Source organism: Drosophila subobscura, chromosome O (genome assembly GCF_008121235.1).
Source record: "Drosophila subobscura isolate 14011-0131.10 chromosome O, UCBerk_Dsub_1.0, whole genome shotgun sequence".
Taxonomy (NCBI): domain Eukaryota; kingdom Metazoa; phylum Arthropoda; class Insecta; order Diptera; family Drosophilidae; genus Drosophila; species Drosophila subobscura.
The window spans coordinates 2449259-2467493 of NC_048533.1; the positions used below are offsets into that span (position 1 = coordinate 2449259).

Below are 18235 nucleotides of genomic sequence, written 5' to 3' on the forward strand. Positions count from 1 at the left end.
TTACACGTGGGCATCAGACGGAAGCGTCCCAGCGTCGTCTCCGGCGGCCCCTGAGGGGTGGATGATGTGATGCGGAAGCGTCCGCGGCGGGCGGCGGCCACATCCTCATAGTTTCCGCCCCCTGCCGCTCCTCCTCCAGCACTGCTGTGCATGCTTTATATTATATTTACAAAGTTAATTCAACACCACGCTGCAATATGGAAAATAAGAGAGAGAGAGAGAGAGAGTGAAAATCAATATAGCGGTCAGCTTTTGCTCAGTGAATCGCATCTTTCACGGACTCATTGCACGCAACGGTTTCTTTCTGCCCCCACTATGGCCATCCCGCTTGCTCTTGTAGGAGGAAATCATAATTTAAAAGCTCACAAAGAAATGCACTAAAACGACAGGGGACATTCCTCAAAAGTGTGCCATTCAAGTCATTCAACTGCAGAAAGAGAGGGTCTGACAGAGAGAAAGAGAGAATGAGAGAGCAACCAAAGGAGAAAGAGATGAAAAGAGAGCGGTCAAACAGCTGTCTTCCCGCCACGCGACAACGCGTCGTATGTGTAATGTTTTCGCTTTGTTAATTAAAAATTCTGACGAATTTCGCTAGAAATTTATTAGTTGATTTTGTGCGACAGTTTTATTGGACATTTCTATACATCAAAGTGAGAACAGAACAACTAAATGATGGACATTTATGACGGCTACATGCGGTTACAGGGTGTTTTTTATGGAAGAAGCTACTGAATGCATTCGATTACTTTATTGTATAAACAATTTCTTTGTGAAATTCCATTTCACATCACTGATTTTGCATTTTGCATTTGCCGTCTTTAATTTCTCACCTATTTCTTGGCACTTTGCTAGAATTCTTTCAGCTTATTTACGTAAACAAGTCAATGAATGAACATATTTATTTGTTTCAACCAATTTACGACTATTTACATACCTAAACAGATTCTTCTCTTTCTCTTTCGCTCCTCAAGTATCTCTGAAGTGTTTTGTTGTAATTTGGAAATTCAATTATTAATTATGCACTTTTGATTGAGACATTTGCTCATTGGCTGGAATAACATTTTGTAAACTTTATTTTCCGATATTTCTCTTGACTCTCATGCGGCTGTCGTCTTTCTGCGGCACAGACCGCAAGAACGTTTGCATAACACGCACAAGCGAACGCGGGGAATGAAATGTACTATACCAATATCACTCCGATACATCATCTATAGTATCATTCAGCTATTGGCATACTCTTTGGATGTTTCTCCCGGGAACTGTTCGATTTGATGCTTTTTTTTTATTATTGATTTTTGCTCTACTTGCTATTTGCGTTGTTCGACAAGTTGAGGCAGAAACAAAACAGAAAATAAAATACAAAACACACACTTAATAATAATATTGAGAACACAACCCGCTGCAGGCACTTTCCGACCCGACTGGTGGAGCCGTGGAAATAATAAAAACAAAGAGCATGAGAGCTGAAGCAAAGCAGAGACTCTGACAGAGAGACACACCACACAGCGATAGAGAGCGAGAAAAGGCAGGCGGCTGAGGCTGCGAAATTTAGCGTTTTGTTTTATGCAACTGCCAAAAATTAAATTGGCCAACAACAGCGACGACAACAGAGACCGAACGAGTCCGAAACCGAACCCGAAAACGAAACGCGTCCAAACTGAATGCAGCACCAAAATAAACCGAACGAAATTGGCGGCCGAAGAAGCCAAAAGCAAGAAAGAGCCAGAAACAACAAGTCCAACAACAAGAGTCCAAAATGCATTCACTAATTGGCAAAGAGAGCGCAAGCCAGTCAAGGTACACTCAATGGAAGGTGTGGATGTGGCAGAGAGCGGCCTCTTTTTGACAGCCAAACTTGTTCCACAGCGACAGGACTGCCTTACCTAAATATTCACATACTCATACCTTAAGTGCAGCCAAGAAAAAAAGAGAGAGTGAGAGAATGCCAGAGAGAACTGCAATGCCGCAGCAGAAAAACACAAATGGTCGCATGTGTAATGAAGAGAGCTTGAGCAAAGAGAGACAGTAAGACAGAGAGAGAGAAGCATTATGATTAATTCATAAAAACAAAGCACAAAGGCAGAGCAAAGAGACGTCGTATGCCACGGAACGAACCCAGGAATTGCGTATACGCAAAAACAACACAATGTTCAGCCATCATCAGCTGTTTCCTTTTCAAAGCGAAACACGTGAGTGCAAAGAGAGGGGGCGAGGGATGGAAAGAGATAGGACGGAAGAACTGCTCGGCTCGTTGCTAATTGGAGAGGAGACTGTTTCTACAGATGCCGACACGCTGATGAGGATGCAAATAAAACGAACATTTAATTGGAAAAGCGTGTGACTCATCCGCTTGTGCGGATTATTAGTGCAGAAGGAAGAAAAAAGACAGGGAGTCGCATCCAGTATCCATTACAAGCTCTGATGAAATCTATTCCGGGGGAAACAAAATATATTTATCGATTAATAATCGATTCAGAAAGCGACTTAATGGAAGCTGATTTTAGAAGAAATGTAATACTTTTCTCAAAAAGAAGTATTTCATCTTGACATCATTTATTTCACCTATGAAGTATTCGGTAGACTTTTCCAATTATATTTTAATTTTCCAGTAAATCTTGCATTTGAAATCGCAAATCTAATCGATAGCGTCTTATCGACAGTTGCAGCCCCGCTCATTATGCGAACAAAAACGTAGTACGAAAATCCTGATTACAATTTAATGGAAATTATAAAAAGTCGCAGTGAGCGATGAATAGACTTTCCTTTTGACAATTTTCCGACAATAATGTACATATCTCAGGCAAACAAATTCCATCTAGTCAACAGTTTAGAGGCAAACAATTTTCTCGTTGCGCTTGACGAAGAATCGGTCGCGATTTGCGTGTGAGGAAAAGTAGTGCGGAAAATTGTTGCCCACCCACAAAGGAAATTTCTGCTATTCTCGTCGACTTTTTGTTTTTCTTTTGGGCGCACATCCAAACATGTGACTTGGACCCCCCCAACACCACCCCAGAGTGGCAGTGGATGACATCATGGGCGGCGTGCTGGGGGGGTTGAGTGACGACGACCTGGTCGGGCAGACATTTGGGCCCGAAAAACAAACACACAAACGTGTGAAATATGAAAAAAAAAAACAAAACAAAAAACAGTTTATAAATAGAGAAAAAGCAGCTCGATTTTCTTTTACTTTTGGCCTTTATTGCTCACATAAATTGGTTGTTGCTTTTATATTGGTCGAATGTCAAATCCGTTTATTGGCCTCGGTCTCGGGCGTCAGGTGAGAGCCGTGACGACAAAAAGCCGGCGAAAGTGAAAGTTATTGGGGGGTGGCAGGGGGGGAAGGCAAAGGAAGGATCCGCAGGTACCACAGTATTTATATGTTTCGATTATCAGGCCTGTCCATATACATAATGATTTGCAGATGTCCGCCCCAGACGCCAGACATGACATCGAAAGATGTCTCCCATAGCTATTTGCGTCTCTCTATCTGTATATGTCTCTCTCTCTCTCTCTCTATGCGGCATTATCAGCGTGAAAACTCATTTCTATAAAGCCCATCAGAATAGACACAAGTAAGTATATATGTAGCCCTGCTGTCCGGGTATATTATTTATGCATGTGCTCTTTTGTTTTGTTTGGGATTCATGAGTTTATTGTTGCGATTCTCTACGTACTTGTGCGGGTGATAAGAGGGTTTTTTCACTATCTGCCGCTGTGGAGGCCGCTAGTATAAATCACTTTCCCACCTAAATTTCCGTTTATATGTATTTATGTACATACATTTGTACAAAGAACGTGCAAAATATTATTTGTGTATAATATTCTATCGAGGAAAGGCATTTCGCCGGCTTCTGTTTGGACAGTGTGGAAGACGGAGAGAAGCGAGAAGTTTACGTCACAGGCACATCAACAACAACCAACCGGCAAAATACTAACGGTACAACCACCCACCATTCCGAGAGAGCCCAGCCCGAGAGCGAGAGAGATGGTTCACGTTGGGGGTGGGGTGTATGTACGTACATATGTATGTATGTTGTGTCATATCCTCTCACCCTCGTCGAATGCCTTGACAACATGTGAGACCCAAAATCGAAATTTTGCAATGCCCTGAATCTGGGTTGCTGTGCAGATTACTTGCCATTGCCACACATATCCATGTACATATTTCACAATTACTTTGCTGGCTTGTGTCGCCCCACTCACTTTCGATTGGATTTAGTTGCTAAAATTAAGTAAAAGTACAGAGAGACACTTACACAGGCACAAACGGACGTCACCAGGGGCACGGTGGTGGCCAATACACATAGGCAAACAGCTGGCAGACCAACAGAAACAACAATACAGAATAAGAACAGAACTCACCCAATAGGATAATATTGGGATTTTTGTAAATCTGCACGGAATCTGAACTTAAATCCTTTAAAACACTTTTAGGTTTTTAGTTTCAGATCATTTAACACGCACAAACGGCATTTTGATTGTTTTCACTTACGACACGACCCGACACTATTGCAATTTCGCGCGACTTCACGCCGTATCCTTGATTCTTTGACGCTGTCAGCACTGCGTTTTTCCACTCTCAAGGGTCGTTCACGTTAATTTCGCAACATTGATTATGACAAGCATCAAGATCAATTAGTTTAAACATTTCCAAAACAGTCAATAAAACAATAAATTAACGGACTCGAAGTTTCGACAGTGTGACCGCTAACTTATCGATTAAATACACCGCATATTCCTCAAAAATATACCAAAATATACCCCACTTTTGGAAATATACTACCGACTACTTTCATTTCGTAGTAGCTTTCTGGCCTATACAACAAATGTGTCCAACGGTAAATGGAATGTATTGCTATTGTTTATTGTTTTAGGTGTCCTAACTAATCCGAGGAAAATGATTTAAGAAGTACCGTACTTCTATGTATATTTTGAAAATGAGAAGGTATATTTCGGTATATTTTTGTGCGGTATTTTTATTCGCGCCCCCCGGTCTTCATGGTTCATATTTTCGACTACATTAATTTATTGTTTGTTCTTTTCTATTTAATGAGGGTCCAATATTTTAGTAGATTGCAGATCAAGAATTGGACTGTGTTCGCAATAGAGCTGGCTATAAATAAATGTACCCTTTGTACGATTTGCAGTTGCGGGAAGGGACTAAAGTCAGACGCAGCGATTTGTCTTCTATGTACACTAAGCTACAGAGCCGCCTAATAAATTCTATGAAATCAGTTTCTTTTTCTCCTCGGAGAGCCTGCCACCATCGCTGGGTGGCTTCTTGGACGACAGCGCTGCTGCCGGCGACTGCTTCTTCCCATACAGCATATCCACGAACAGAGCCGCAAAAACCAGCACGGCGCCCAGCCACTGGCGGGCAATCAGAATGTTGCCGAAGAGCAGCACGGAGCAGAGGACGGTGAAGAATTTGCGCGTCGTGGTGACCACGGAGCAGGCCAAGGGACCGAAATTGGCCACCGTCAGGAAGATGAAGAACTGGCCCAGGGCCCCGCACAGCGAAAGCAGCGAAAGGTGGGTCCAGACCTCGGGATGACGCAGAGCAAAGTGCAGAGACTCCTTGACCTCACCTAAAGAACAGTGATCTCTGAAATTGCTATTTTGGGCAGCTTTAGGGGACGCTCACCTGTCAGAAGCATTGCGAAACCGAGCATCAGGGTGCTCCAGAAGTTCATGGACATCATCATCTGCTGGCCAGAGGGCGAGCTGGCCGCTCGAATGCGCTCCTGCACGGCGCCCGTCAGTCCATCCATGGACAAGCTAAGGAAGAGCAGAACCTCGCCGAGTATGGTTGTCTCAGCGGGCAAATTGGCGACCTTTCCCTCTTTGTACATGAACAGAATAACTCCCAGTACGATGGTCAGCACGCAGGCGTAGCGCGTCCAGCTGTACGATTTGCGCCCGATGAGCACTCCCAGAATCATGACAGGTATCGGCTTGGCCGACTTGCCAACGACAGCCGTGGGATAGGGCACCCAGCGCATTGCCATTGTGGTGGAGACCATGGCCAGCAGATAGGTGAGCGAGCAAGCCGCATATGAGCCGGTGTGGGTGGTGTCCTCTTTTTGCGGCTTCACCGTTAGCAGCACTGCAAAAAGACGGTCAGAAGGCATGGCCTAGAGCACAAGCAGAACTCACCTTTGGCAAAAATATAATTGCAAACGCACTGCACCCAGACCAGGGCCAGGGCAAAGGTGAACTGTTCGCCCACGGATCCATCTGTCTGCACTTGTTCGCCGTATCGCCCCCGCGTCAATTTTTCCTGCACAATTCCATATAAAAAGTAGCAGACAAAGATGCCCACGGCGTAGATCAGGAAACGGCTGCGCTCGGGTACGTTCATTGCGGCAGCTGTATAATTTTGAAGTTGAATCCTTAAATGATTGTTTATCTCTGTGATGACCTGGCCTGCACAGTTGGCATTATTGTTCAGGAGCGGCTGGGATACGTGATTTTTTTTGTTGATTGCGATTCTCATACGTGGTAAACATTCACACGACCCTCAAAAGTATACCGAAATATACCTTCTCAGTTTGGCATTATTGGTCAGGAACTGAACGGCACGACCATCAAAAATATACCGAAATATACCTTGACATTTTAAAAATATAACGTAAATCTTGAATAATTTTCATCGATTCTGACCTTCTATTTAATATTATCAGCTAGTTAGGACTCTCAGAACTAAAACTATAATTACATCTGATTTATGAAAAATTTTTTATCCAGATTATCAACTTTTCGTGTATTTCTTTTATTGGATTGTTTGATTCAAACCAAAAACGTCAACAAAGTGAGTGGGCATGGAATTTTACGTTATTTGACAATTTGTTGCTTGTCAGCCGGTAGTTATGTAGTTAGGTACTAGTGGTATGTTATGAGCTTTTGGATACCCTTTTTTTATTAACGGAAATAATATTATAATTAAAATCTTTCCTTGCTTGTGCTGAACTGTCGGCTCTTTTGACCCTCGCGATTGGAGGAGGCGACAATTACAGTGTCGTTTAAAGACATAATATCTTCACGGACACATTGAACTTCACTACGAATTACTTTTTGCTTTACATTTCATTTCAATTCCTACACGATGTATTCCCCAAGACCCCCCAAATTTCTCTGATTTATATTTATAGCTGTAAAATTATTATTAACAACTACTATCCGCGTCCAGACCAGCCAATGGAGCGTGTTCGAAAAATGTATGCCACAATGCCACAGAATCGGATGTACAGGCCGCAAAGGCCGAATATACAGACAAAGCGAGCGTGAATTGGGAACAACAGGACGAATATGTTCCAACTGCTGAAGATGATACGGAAGATACGGAACCAGATCAAAAAATCGAAAATACTTCGGCTATCCAGCTTGATAGCAGCGACATAACTCCGACTCCTCCCCTTCAAAAGCAATATCGGCGTGCAGCACTGTCTCTACAACTTGGCCAGGGGCACTAACCATACAGTATACTAGATTCTTCATATGGTACAAACGAAACGTCACCGCCCAGTGTGCGTGGTGGAGTCCCAGACCTCTGCTGAGGCTCCAGCTACAAGTGTATTAGTGCGTGTAGAACACGCAGCCAATGATGCACATGTGTTGCTTGTTATTTTTCAGCGCTCCAAATCGGTTTTGTCTTGATTCACACGGACACTGCAAGTTGAACTAACGACTATCTTAACTTAAATTTGTAATTTGTACATTTGGTAGTATTTATACTTCAAATTAGGAACAAAATAACAGTTTTCCATACAAAATGTTAACCAAGTAGTCCATGCAAAATGAAAACTCAGTTGAGTTTTTAGTCAGTCAACAGCCCCCTATGGGGCTGTGAACACACAAAATTTTAAATTCAACAAAATATTTTCTGTTTGAATTTTTCATTAAAAAGTGTAACTTTATTAAGATGTTAAAAGGTTTAAAAAGGTTTTGTAAAAAAAAAAAAAAAAAAAAAAATGAAAAAACTTGTGCAGTTTTCCCCATTGCAAGACTTCCCCATCCCATCCACAGCAGTAAATTGCAGGAGCGAAGAACCCAACATATCCAACACTGTTAACACTGGTGAGTGTTTCGAAAGCCGCTATAAATAATTATTTATATGTAGTTTTGTACAATTTATATTTTAGGATAGAACAGATACGTCGTAGCTTTGTTGGTTGTTATTTGCAGTTACTCTTCAGGCTACACATGGGCATTTTGAATATAAAGATGATTATAATCAGAATGTTAACAGCATAATGGTAACAGCATTTTCGTAGAAGAATTGGTAGCCAACTGCAAATTTCGATCGTTGATTGTTTGAGTTGCGTTGGCCATTGCGTTGTTCATAACTTCTGCCTTGGTGGCCGACATTGCGTCCGAACTGGCGTCCGACATTGCCATTGCCTCTTATGTTTCCGTCAATGGCATGTCGTAGTTGTTGATCAAAATGATGACGTTTGGGGACGTCCAATAAGACATCTTTGGAGCTGGCTATCACCTGGAAGGCATCAGTGGCACCGGGGTGTTTCTTTTTGTCGGGATGCACCAAACGGGACCATTGTCTGTAGGCCCAACGTGGCTGTTTGTGGCACATTCAAAAAGGCGTAGCAATTGTTGCGGCCCGCATTGACAGGACGCATAGCTTCCACCTGCTCGTCCATTTTGCTTTAGTTCAATGAATAAATACATTTTTTTGAGTAAGCTATCTATTTTGCAAGGGCTAACGAATGACTGCCTCGAATACTGGGTAAATAAACTGTAAATAGGATACGATTGAGGTTTGATTGAAGCTAAAGTCAACGCAAAGTGATTGAGAATTTCATGGGAAGAAGGTTGTGTGCCAAAAGGAAGCACATCATCCACACATCCTCTTAGGGTGAGAAGTACTGGCAATGCTCTCTGCTATACATAATTCAGGTATAACCCATCGATATATACACATAAATATATCAGGGAGTATTACCCTTCAAAATATCAGTAAAGTGTGGCAAGAAATCAGCGCTGATGGTGCGATGCCGTTGACAGGTCTCAGGTGGTGTAGGGTCGTGGTAGGTCCCGCTGGTGTCGCTTGTACTATATGAAGAATCTAGTATACTGTATGGTTAGTGCCAGGGGTTAACGGGTTTCATTTTGTAAACAAACAAAACAGCGTACGAATGAACTTTCTCCACTTTGGTCACACTGGGCACAGAAGCGAAATATATGGCAAAGAAAAAGAACTCATCATTTGAACACTTTAAGGTAACATCATCTTATTTTGAAAATACCTTCAGAAATAATTTAGCCCCACCAAGCCAGCACTATGAAAATGAATATGAATATGTATGTATTTATGTACATAAATAACTAAAATAGTTTATGTTTTGTTAATGGGAACTATTAGGAGCAGCCCGGCATATTTAATTTCAGTTAATATATGTATGTACAGATAAGATTTATTCAATATCTAGATTTCTATATCTTGATTTGGCCGCTTCCTAAAAACCGCCAAAAGTGTCAGCACTGTCAGCTGAAGCTGATCAGCTGTGGGTCGCCAGCTATGGGTCACACTGTCAAATTCCAAACAAAAAAAAACTCAAAAACCGACACATCACACATCACACGTTTTGTTTGTGCCACACACGCCAAAAACTCAACTCAACACCGAGTCGAGTCGCGTCGCGCCCCACATAAATGCAACAAAGCCCAGCCTTCGCGTATAGGGAGCTGGAGACCTCGCCGCGCGCCATGTACATGCGCGACTGGCGCTCTGCCCTGCGAACACCCACGTATCGTATCGGAAATCGAACAGTCCGATTCAATTATCACTTTGCCCTGCTCGTCGTCTGCGTTGTGGCTCTGGTGCTGCTCTTCTACTTCGCCCGCCAGGGCTCCCGCTCCTCCTCCGATGGCTACTGGCTCCGCAAGAGCATCGTCGATGCCAAGAGCCTGGATGGCAGAGCTGTCACGGAGGCGTACAACTCCACCTACCCACTGACGCCCCCCTTGGGGTTGCGTGGCGGCGTAATCAACTACCGGATCGCCATGATAGCAGATCTAGATAAGAGCTCGAAGATAGCGAAGGCCGACGGCAGCAGTACGTGGCGGAGCTACCTCAAAAAGGGCTACCTCACGTTCACCGTGTCGAAGCCGGAGATCCAAATAAGCTGGGACGACGAGGCTCCCACGGCGCTGGAGTCGGCCTTTTCGCTGAAGGGGCGTGGCATGGAGTTGTCGGAGCTGGTGACCTTCAACGGGCGCCTGCTCAGCTTCGACGATCGCACGGGCCTCGTCTACGAGATAGTCGGCGATAAGCCCATTCCCTGGGTGATACTGCTCGACGGGGATGGGCACAGCGCCAAGGGATTCAAGTCGGAGTGGGCGACGGTCAAGCAGCAGACGTTGTACGTCGGCTCCATGGGCAAGGAGTGGACGACGAGCATGGGCGACTTCGAGAACAACAATCCCATGTACGTGAAAGCCATATCGGCCAGTGGGGCAGTGCGCTCCCTGAACTGGGTGGACAACTACAAGCAGCTGCGGCAGCAGTCGCTGCAAATCTCCTGGCCCGGCTACATGATACACGAGAGTGGGGCGTGGTCGGACCACAAGCAGCGGTGGTTCTTCCTGCCGCGTCGCTGCTCCAAGGAGAAGTAAGCAAATCCATGAAGAATCCATAGAGATCCATAATCGGTCACTAATCGGACCCATCCCCCCTTTGCAGATACAACGAAACCAAGGACGAGCACATGGGCTGCAATGTCCTGGTGTCGGCCGATGAGAACTTCAACAGCATTCAGACGATTCGGCTCGCTCCAGAGAACACCGCGCCCTCGCACGGCTTCTCCAGCTTCAAGTTCCTGCCGGGCACCGACGACAGCATCATCATCGCCATCAAGTCCGAGGAGCTCAATGGCAAGACCTCAACCTTCATCACGGCGTTTGACGTGGCGTCGGGCAAGACCCTCTTGCCGGAGGCGCGCATCGAAACGGACTATAAGTACGAGGGATTCGAGTTCATTTAGCTTCTGCTGTCAGCTGCCAGCTGCCATCTCCCAGTCTAAGAAGGTGCTCCAGTTGTAATTGTATATATTGTATACCACGTATTAGTGTCTCGTCTCACACGATAAGCTTTATATTTATAGTCCAAGATTTAGGTTAATCCAGAGATGCTCATCATTCGCCTCCTGTACCATAGCGCAAATCAAATTGTGGTTTATTTTTAACCAAAAAAACACGAAACGTACAAAGCCCGCGGCAGGCAAACCAAAACCAAACCTATTGTGCGTTCCTGGGCATCGCCTTCAGTCCCGCCACGAGCAAGTCTGCATTGTCCACGCGTCCCTCGCTGGCTCTCACCTCCAGGCGATCGGCATTGTGATTGACGTTCCACAGGTCGGGCAGAAACTGCGGCTTCATGGTGTGCAGGAAGTGCTCTCGCCACATCCGCTCCAACTCGATGAGGCCCCCAAATTCATGGCGATACATCTGCACCACCTTCTCACCATGCTGGCAGTAGTCTTCGTTCTCCATGCGATACTCCACCTCCGACGCCTCCCTCAGCAGCTGTTCCGTGACCTCGGTGTGGTCCTTGTAAAAGTCCAGCAGGGTACGCCGCATCTCCTCCAACTTCTGCGCGGGTATGCGGTGGCCATTGAAGAGCAAAGCCTTGGCAGCGGACTTCACTCGCCTTAGAGTCAGAGGAGAACAGAGACAGATTACTGGAGCATTGGGCAGGGGCAGAGGCAAAAGCAGGGCCAAGGGACTCACTTTAGCTCTGGATCAATGTGATATTTGACGTTGCCTTCGCTGTGCTTGAACGGGGCATCGCACTTGGCAGCCAGCTTGCAGTGGACGCGCAGATCCGAAATGTTGCTCAGTTGGTGGCAGGGCGGGCACAGCAGCAGCACATCGTGGGAGGTGTGCGTCTTCATGCACATCGGGAAGTGCTTGCGGTACTGATGCGGCACCACATTCTTGCGGATGAACGCCTCACGATTGCCGCACACCACGCACTGGTTCTCCTTTGGCGTCTGGTAGTAGCGTCCCACTTCCCCCACGGCCCGTCCCGCGGGCTCAAAGCTCAGCCGAACTGTGAACGGATCCTCGCTGACTTTGGTGCCCAGATTCTGTGCCAGGTACCAGGAGGCTTTGCGGCGATCCATGGTGCAGAGAAGCTCCCCGTCGGGGGCCTGCAGCAGGCAGTTGTCATAAAAGACTCTCGACTGGGTGCCGAGGTGGCGGCATTGCGGACTTTTTGGCGTAAATTTTGTCTGCTTCTGGGAACCAGAACTGGGCGCACGCCTCCCATCCTTGGACAGATTGATGTTGAAGCCCCTGGCAAAGTCCACGTCCAGGAAGGGCTCGATTTTGGGTCGAAGCGTGTGCTCGTTCAATGGGCGCCAGTCCCAGAAGTTGCGTGGCTCCAGGTCCCTGGAGAGCTTCTGGAAAATGGCCACGGCAGCCAGGGCATCGTTGGCCGCGTACTTGATTTGGGTGGGCTCCAGCTGCTTGGCCTCCCAGTTGGAGCATGCCAGCCGCCAGTTCTTGTCCAGCACGAAGTCTGCGTGTGTCTTGGCCAGCTTCCCCAGGCCCTCGGGCTTGTGTCCGGCCATCACGGCCAGAAATCGCAGATCCAACGTGCTCGCCACTCCCACTCCGTAGTCGTGGGCCAGCTTCTTGGCATCATCCTGCGGAGCTACTCCCACTTTGATGACGGCCTCGTCCTCGAGCAGTTCGCGCAGATCCTTGGGTATCTGCTTCATGTGGCACAGGCGGAAGAGCGCACAAAGCCCTTTGTGAGAGCTCAACTGGAGGAGGGCGACGGGTCGCCTGCTGCCACCCACCGTGATCCACTCGCAATCGAAGCCGACCACCTTGAAGCTCTGACAATGACTGCGGGGACGGACAGGTACTGATTAGCTTAGATTCCGTGTGGAATTACGCGGGACATGTATCTCACGTTCGTAGCTCGTTGAGGACGACTTGCGTGGCTGGGTCCGAGTTGGAATTGATGACTTCTACGCGACTATTGCGCAGCGGACTTGATCGGCTGTTCCGCCGCAGCCTGGACAGCAGCGAGTGCCTGTGACGCACCAGGACATAGACCAAACCCACTCCTGCAGCAAAAATGGCAAATTTTTTTGTTTTTTCTACGCTCATGTTTTTTTGTTTGTTTCTTTTTTTAATGTAACTTGTTACAGTTTTACTCCAATTTTGTGGATGAACTCGATTAATTTTTGGTATGAGCTAATTTGTTCTTTTCGAAAAATTGATAATTAATAGATATTATTATTGATAAATGGGTAGTTTAGTCTTGTTGTGTTGTTACATTAAATGTTATATGCGATGCGTTATCGATGGTATCGCAAGTATCACAAATGTTACTTGCGACCATAAAGAAACTATATAAGGAGGTCTCGTCGGCAAAAATAAGCAGAACTTGCGAGTGCAAAGTGCGAGTGAAAGGGGTCTCGCCTGTAACCTTCCGCATTGACAAGCAAACGAGCACTGAAAATAGGCAGAAGTAGCGAGTAACTCTGCCACCGACGAGCCCTCCTTATATAGTTCTTCATGCTTGCGACTGTGCTTTTTGGCCAGTGTGTGCCTATCAAATGCACTGCCGCTAAGCTTTTAGCGTCAATGGCTTTTAGCTTATTTCTATTTAGGAACCATGGTTTTGTTGAGGTAGAGGGAAAAAGTGAGCAGCATCCATTCTACTTTTAGTATTTGGTGTATCTCACATATTGCATCTTTAAGATTCCATTTAACGACGACCCAGTCTGTGTGCTTCTTTGGCTGCTGTGTCTACTGCCGTGTTCTGAGGGATGTTGGCATGGCCGGGTATGGAATGGATTTCTACCTTCTTTGGGTATTGGGCTTGACGGATCCTTTCCCTGATTTTATAAGCGATAAAATTATCCTGATTGTTCTTTCCCTTTTTTTTGGTGGTCGTTTCTGCTGTCCGTTAGGATGGCGATACGAGAAAACCCGCGCGAAATAGCATGGTCCAAGGCCTTTTCAATTGCAAGCAACTCGGCGGACAGAGATGACAGTTTTTGTGCGTGTAAAAGCTATCCATGAAACCTGAGCTGTCGTGTAGGAAAGCTGCGCTAGAGTGTCTGCCAGCAACTGATCCATCAGTGTAGCAGGGCTCGAAGCCTCCCCTTGTCAGGAGTGCCCTTTTCCCTATGGAGAACTAATACGCCCGCCTGGTCCAAGCTGTGCCTGTTAGCAGCGGCCCCCTTAAAAAAGTCTAAGTCTGACCTAATTTTGGTGCAATGCGAAGTGGTACTCTCCAAGACCTCGATTCTCTCCAGAATATCACCGAACTCCCGAAATGCCTTGGCGTAGCCCGTGTTTATGTCCCTGTTTAGGGACACCGTCCTGCTCGCTGGGAGGCTGTACGCAAATGCCTTGGCTAACTCTTTTGCCGCTAGGAATCTCATTCTGTATTCCGGGGGAAGTTCTCCTGCCATGTAAACAATCAGGATTGGAGTGCAAATCATTAAGCCTAGCGACTGCCTGAGGTGGTGGTTACAGTGAGATTTGATTTTGGCTAGAGCGGATTTGGAAAAGTTGCTGAAAAACGAGCAGCGCATTCTAGTCTACTTCTGAAAAAGGCCTTGTAAACTATCAGCCCTCTCATTGGGCTGATAGCGTAATGGCACCCACTGAGTAGTCTTAGAAACGCACAGTTTCTGTTTGACTCCGAAATTCGGAGAAATTGTTCTGCCTAGATATTTGATCTGATCTACTTGCCTAATCTCGACTCCTTGGTGCTCAATGTTCAGCTCGGTTCTTCGTATGCTGAAGTGAATCACTTTGGATTTGGCTGGGTTGAAAGCTAGGTTAAGCCTGTTGCATCTTGCCTCAAAGCTGTCTATTTTGCCTACGAGCATGCGTTTGCCATCGTTTATCTCGTGCAGTTCTGCGGTGTACAAGTTGAACAGAGTTGGACTGAGACAGCTGCCCTGCCCCCTGTTCACCTCAACCTCACTCTTGCCCTTGATGAGTAGACGCCTGGCGGTGTGATTCGGGTCGACCTGCATGACATTCATCTTCTGCCCTAGCGTGTCCACTCTTACGCAGTCAAAGGCCCTTTGTAGGTCAAGACAGGCCGCCTCGACCTGATTCCCTCTCGCCTTCAGAGCCAGGACCTCGTTGATCAGGTTGTTGATGCAGAGCGCAAAAGCTCTGCATTGAAATATGTTCGTCCAGCTTTAACTTTATCAACCCCTCCATAGACTTAAACAAAGTGTTTATTGGGCAAATAGGTCTGTAGTTTAGGAAGGAAGCGTGGTCCGCATTCTTCATGGAAGTGGGTACCACCTTGATTGATTGCGCCACTGAGCCATACCCTGGTTATAATTTCAAAAATGCTACGTTTTTTCTACATTTTTGTTGTCCTGCAGGCATACGTATGGCTTTTGAGTAAGGCTGCAAGCCGTAGTGTGTCGTATTTTGTTGCTGCGGAACTTGCCGCAATGACCGCAGTGTCCTGGGCACTGCTGCGCATAGACGAACCCTGGCGCATCTTCGAATCCCTGAGGGAGTTTGGTAAATCTTTCGAAGTAAGACGGTTGCCTGTCATGATCTTTGACAGAGTCAGAGTGCGCTGAGCAAGAAGAGTGCATAGATGAACAGTTGGCGTTGGTGTTTTTCTTGCTGGCACGTGTGTCTGTGCTGCCCTCCGTCCTCGAGCCTGATGTTAGGCAGGGCTTTGGCAAAATTCTTCGTGCATGCATGGACCTCGCGACTATTGGTCGCGTTGCCATTATTTCACCCGCCTCAGAATCTGGCGCCCCAAGTTATATATTTTCGATCGCCAGGGTTTCAGGTACTGGGTACTGGGGGCTCTGGAAAAACAATTGTTCGTTGCATAGATTTCCAAATACTATACAATTGCTAAACCTTACGTATCAAAATCGTTTCCAAAATTTGGAGACATTCTGGCGGCGGCGGACTGCTGGACTCTTGTGGAGACGCTGCGCTTGTTAACTCCACAACCGCCGGTGTTTGGGCGGCGGCGTAACTACATTACTTTTTTTTCGAAAAAATAATATTATCTCTATAATAATTGTTTCCTTTCTTTGCCGTTGTAAGCCTTAAGCTCGTTTAGAAGCACGGTGGTCATATGTCTTTCAACTTAAGAGGCATTGTTGCCTGCTTTTGATTGAGACTTTGCTCTCTGTTTGCTAGGTACCCTCTTGGAATTTAGAACAGATCTTGTATATTTGTCGAGCTGCTAGCAACATACCAACGAATACCACACAAATACTATCAATACCACAAAATACTATAGGCTGACTTTCTAGATTTAATCGGCCTGTTTTTTTTGTCGATCTGAGTACTGCCTGGCGTACAGCCGCTAAAAAGTAACTTATGCGCGCAAAGTTTCTTATCGGTTCCATACGAGAATCATCCCTGATTTTCTTTTGGGAAAAAAAATCACGATATAAATATATTTTTATTTTAAAAAATTATCGATATATTGATATTTTGATATATATTTGACTACCCTACTGTATACCGTCAACGGTCACCCCGCCGATATAACGTTCAATGTATCGATATATTCAAATTGGCATTTTCGATATTCTGAGACTGCTGAAAAACTTTGTGAATACTTTGAAATGATTAATTAAATCATTTAAATAATGAATATAACCAAGTGAGACGTGACAGGAGAAGCCATGTGGAAGTGAAGTGCCCGAGCAGAGGCCACCCCGCAGACGGAAGAGCGGCGCGGCGCGCCGTAAGAGAATCTCTGCCGCCCCAGACCCCCCTGTAACAGAAATCGATTTTTCACTGCCCGCTTGGGTGGTTGGGGGAAGCCGCCGGATTGCTGGACTGCCGGACTTGATAACTGAATATTTCAAACGATTGCAGGAAAGAGCCGAGAAATGACGGAAAATCTGGAGCTGCACCAGTTCCAGGAGGGCACCCACACGGCGGAAGTGTCGAATCGCTGGCTGGAGCGTCTGAAGACGCGCGTCAACTGTCCATACTTGGGCATCATCCTGGCCACGTTGTCCTCCCTGTTCTTCTCGCTGTGCTCGGTGATCGTCAAGGGACTGGTGGACGTCAATCCCATGGAGTTGGCGGCATTCCGCTTCGTGGGAGTTTTGCTGCCGACCATTCCCATTCTGATATACACCCGCCAGCCAGTGTTTCCGGAGGGGACACGTGTCATCCTGCTGATGCGCTGCTTCATGGGCACCACGGGCTTGATGCTCAGCTTCTACGCCTTCCGTCACATGCCGCTGGCCGATGCCAGCGTCATCATCTTCTCCACGCCCGTCTTCGTGGCCATCTTCGCACGCGCCTTCCTCAAGGAGCCTTGCACCATGTTCAATGTGATCACCATCAACATAACGCTGGTCGGCGTCGTCCTCATCACACGGCCGCCCTTTGTGTTTGGCGACACGTCACCTCCGCCGGATGGGACGCAGCTAACAGGCAGGCCATACGACATCTGGGGCCCAGTGGCAGCCTTCTCGTCCACGCTCTTTGGGGCCAACGTCTACATCCTGCTGCGGGCCCTCAAGAATCTGCACTTCTCCGTGATCATGACCAACTTCGGAGCCACTGCCCTCGTGTACACCCTGATAGTGTCCGCCTCCATCGGAGCCGTGTGCTGGCCCAGCTGCGGCCGTGACCGCTGGCTGGTCGTCGTTCTCGGCGTCTTCAGCTTCCTCGGCCAAATATTGCTCACTCTCTCGCTGCAGATCGAGCAGGCAGGACCAGTGGCAATCGCCCGATGTGTCGACATCGTGTTCGCCTTCATCTGGCAGATGATCTTCTTTGGCGAGACGCCCAATGGATACTCGATGTTCGGAGCCCTCATGGTGATCAGCTCGGTCATTCTCACGGCGCTCAAGAAGTGGGCCATGACCCTGCCACGGGAGTCATCCCTCCGCAAGCGGCTGCGACTCATCCTAATGGAATAGACAGAGGCAGGACACGCCCCCTGGTTTCTCCCGATCTGTAATCTGTAATCTGTAGTCACATCGTTCACTTGTGCATCGCGTCGTAGTTACAATTAATCAAATAGGAGGGAGCATGCGGAACGGAGCGGAATGGAATGCTCCCTCCCACCCGTATAGCATATCCAACAATCTCCCAGGCTCAGAACAGTTTACAGTTTATTCGAATGGCAGTATCGTATCCGTAGGCAGTCAGTTGTCTGAGTTTTGAGGAGGTGCCTGAGGAGGAGGTGCGGTGCTCGTGATACCCATTTGTTTCCACATTGAAATAC

General features: G+C 46.8%; 5 protein-coding genes across 5 annotated transcripts in view; 2 read left to right on the top strand and 3 right to left on the bottom strand.

The window, feature by feature from the left end:
- Nucleotides 1-167, bottom strand: part of LOC117898834 (5'-AMP-activated protein kinase subunit gamma-1) — a 62079-nt gene extending 61912 nt beyond the window's left edge. The window contains exon 1 of the mRNA XM_034808503.1: nt 5-167. Within this exon, the coding sequence (XP_034664394.1) occupies nt 5-152 (148 nt within the window). The 5' untranslated portion in view covers nt 153-167. The remainder of the gene's footprint in view (nt 1-4) is intronic.
- Nucleotides 168-5028: 4861 nt separating this feature from the next.
- LOC117897884 (solute carrier family 35 member B1 homolog) lies at nt 5029-6479 on the bottom strand. The gene is made up of 3 exons (XM_034806960.1): nt 6157-6479; nt 5645-6106; nt 5029-5588 (listed from the first exon to the last, which is right to left on the bottom strand). The coding sequence occupies exons 1-3, from the start codon at nt 6359-6361 to the stop codon at nt 5224-5226; spliced, it is 1032 nt and encodes a 343-aa protein (XP_034662851.1). The 5' UTR covers nt 6362-6479; the 3' UTR covers nt 5029-5223.
- Nucleotides 6480-9567: 3088 nt separating this feature from the next.
- LOC117897078 (soluble calcium-activated nucleotidase 1) lies at nt 9568-11179 on the top strand. Its single transcript, XM_034805713.1, has 2 exons — nt 9568-10628; nt 10700-11179. The coding sequence occupies exons 1-2, from the start codon at nt 9670-9672 to the stop codon at nt 10998-11000; spliced, it is 1260 nt and encodes a 419-aa protein (XP_034661604.1). The 5' UTR covers nt 9568-9669; the 3' UTR covers nt 11001-11179.
- Nucleotides 11166-13293, bottom strand: LOC117897077 (exonuclease 3'-5' domain-containing protein 2). The gene is made up of 3 exons (XM_034805712.1): nt 12938-13293; nt 11746-12870; nt 11166-11665 (listed from the first exon to the last, which is right to left on the bottom strand). The coding sequence occupies exons 1-3, from the start codon at nt 13135-13137 to the stop codon at nt 11254-11256; spliced, it is 1737 nt and encodes a 578-aa protein (XP_034661603.1). The 5' UTR covers nt 13138-13293; the 3' UTR covers nt 11166-11253.
- Nucleotides 13294-16572: 3279 nt separating this feature from the next.
- On the top strand, nt 16573-18115 carry LOC117899421 (solute carrier family 35 member G1). Its single transcript, XM_034809411.1, has 2 exons — nt 16573-16764; nt 16867-18115. The coding sequence occupies exon 2, from the start codon at nt 16881-16883 to the stop codon at nt 17925-17927; it is 1047 nt and encodes a 348-aa protein (XP_034665302.1). The 5' UTR covers nt 16573-16764; nt 16867-16880; the 3' UTR covers nt 17928-18115.
- The last annotated feature ends 120 nt before the right edge of the window (nt 18116-18235 follow it).

What these genes read in the sequence shown, in the direction of transcription:
- LOC117899421 (XM_034809411.1), top strand. Translation starts at nt 16,881, where the DNA reads ATGACGGAAAATCTGGAGCTGCACCAGTTCCAGGAGGGCACCCACACG.
- LOC117897884 (XM_034806960.1), bottom strand. Translation starts at nt 6,361, where the DNA reads ATGAACGTACCCGAGCGCAGCCGTTTCCTGATCTACGCCGTGGGCATC. An exon ending in CAATTATATTTTTGCCAAAG is followed by an intron (nt 6,107 to 6,156) that starts GTGAGTTCTGCT and finishes GTCTTTTTGCAG; the next exon opens with TGCTGCTAACGGTGAAGCCG. An exon ending in TTTCGCAATGCTTCTGACAG is followed by an intron (nt 5,589 to 5,644) that starts GTGAGCGTCCCC and finishes ACTGTTCTTTAG; the next exon opens with GTGAGGTCAAGGAGTCTCTG.
- LOC117897078 (XM_034805713.1), top strand. Translation starts at nt 9,670, where the DNA reads ATGCAACAAAGCCCAGCCTTCGCGTATAGGGAGCTGGAGACCTCGCCG. An exon ending in CGTCGCTGCTCCAAGGAGAA is followed by an intron (nt 10,629 to 10,699) that starts GTAAGCAAATCC and finishes CCCCCTTTGCAG; the next exon opens with ATACAACGAAACCAAGGACG.
- LOC117897077 (XM_034805712.1), bottom strand. Translation starts at nt 13,137, where the DNA reads ATGAGCGTAGAAAAAACAAAAAAATTTGCCATTTTTGCTGCAGGAGTG. An exon ending in GTCCTCAACGAGCTACGAAC is followed by an intron (nt 12,871 to 12,937) that starts GTGAGATACATG and finishes CCGTCCCCGCAG; the next exon opens with TCATTGTCAGAGCTTCAAGG. An exon ending in CACATTGATCCAGAGCTAAA is followed by an intron (nt 11,666 to 11,745) that starts GTGAGTCCCTTG and finishes TCTGACTCTAAG; the next exon opens with GCGAGTGAAGTCCGCTGCCA.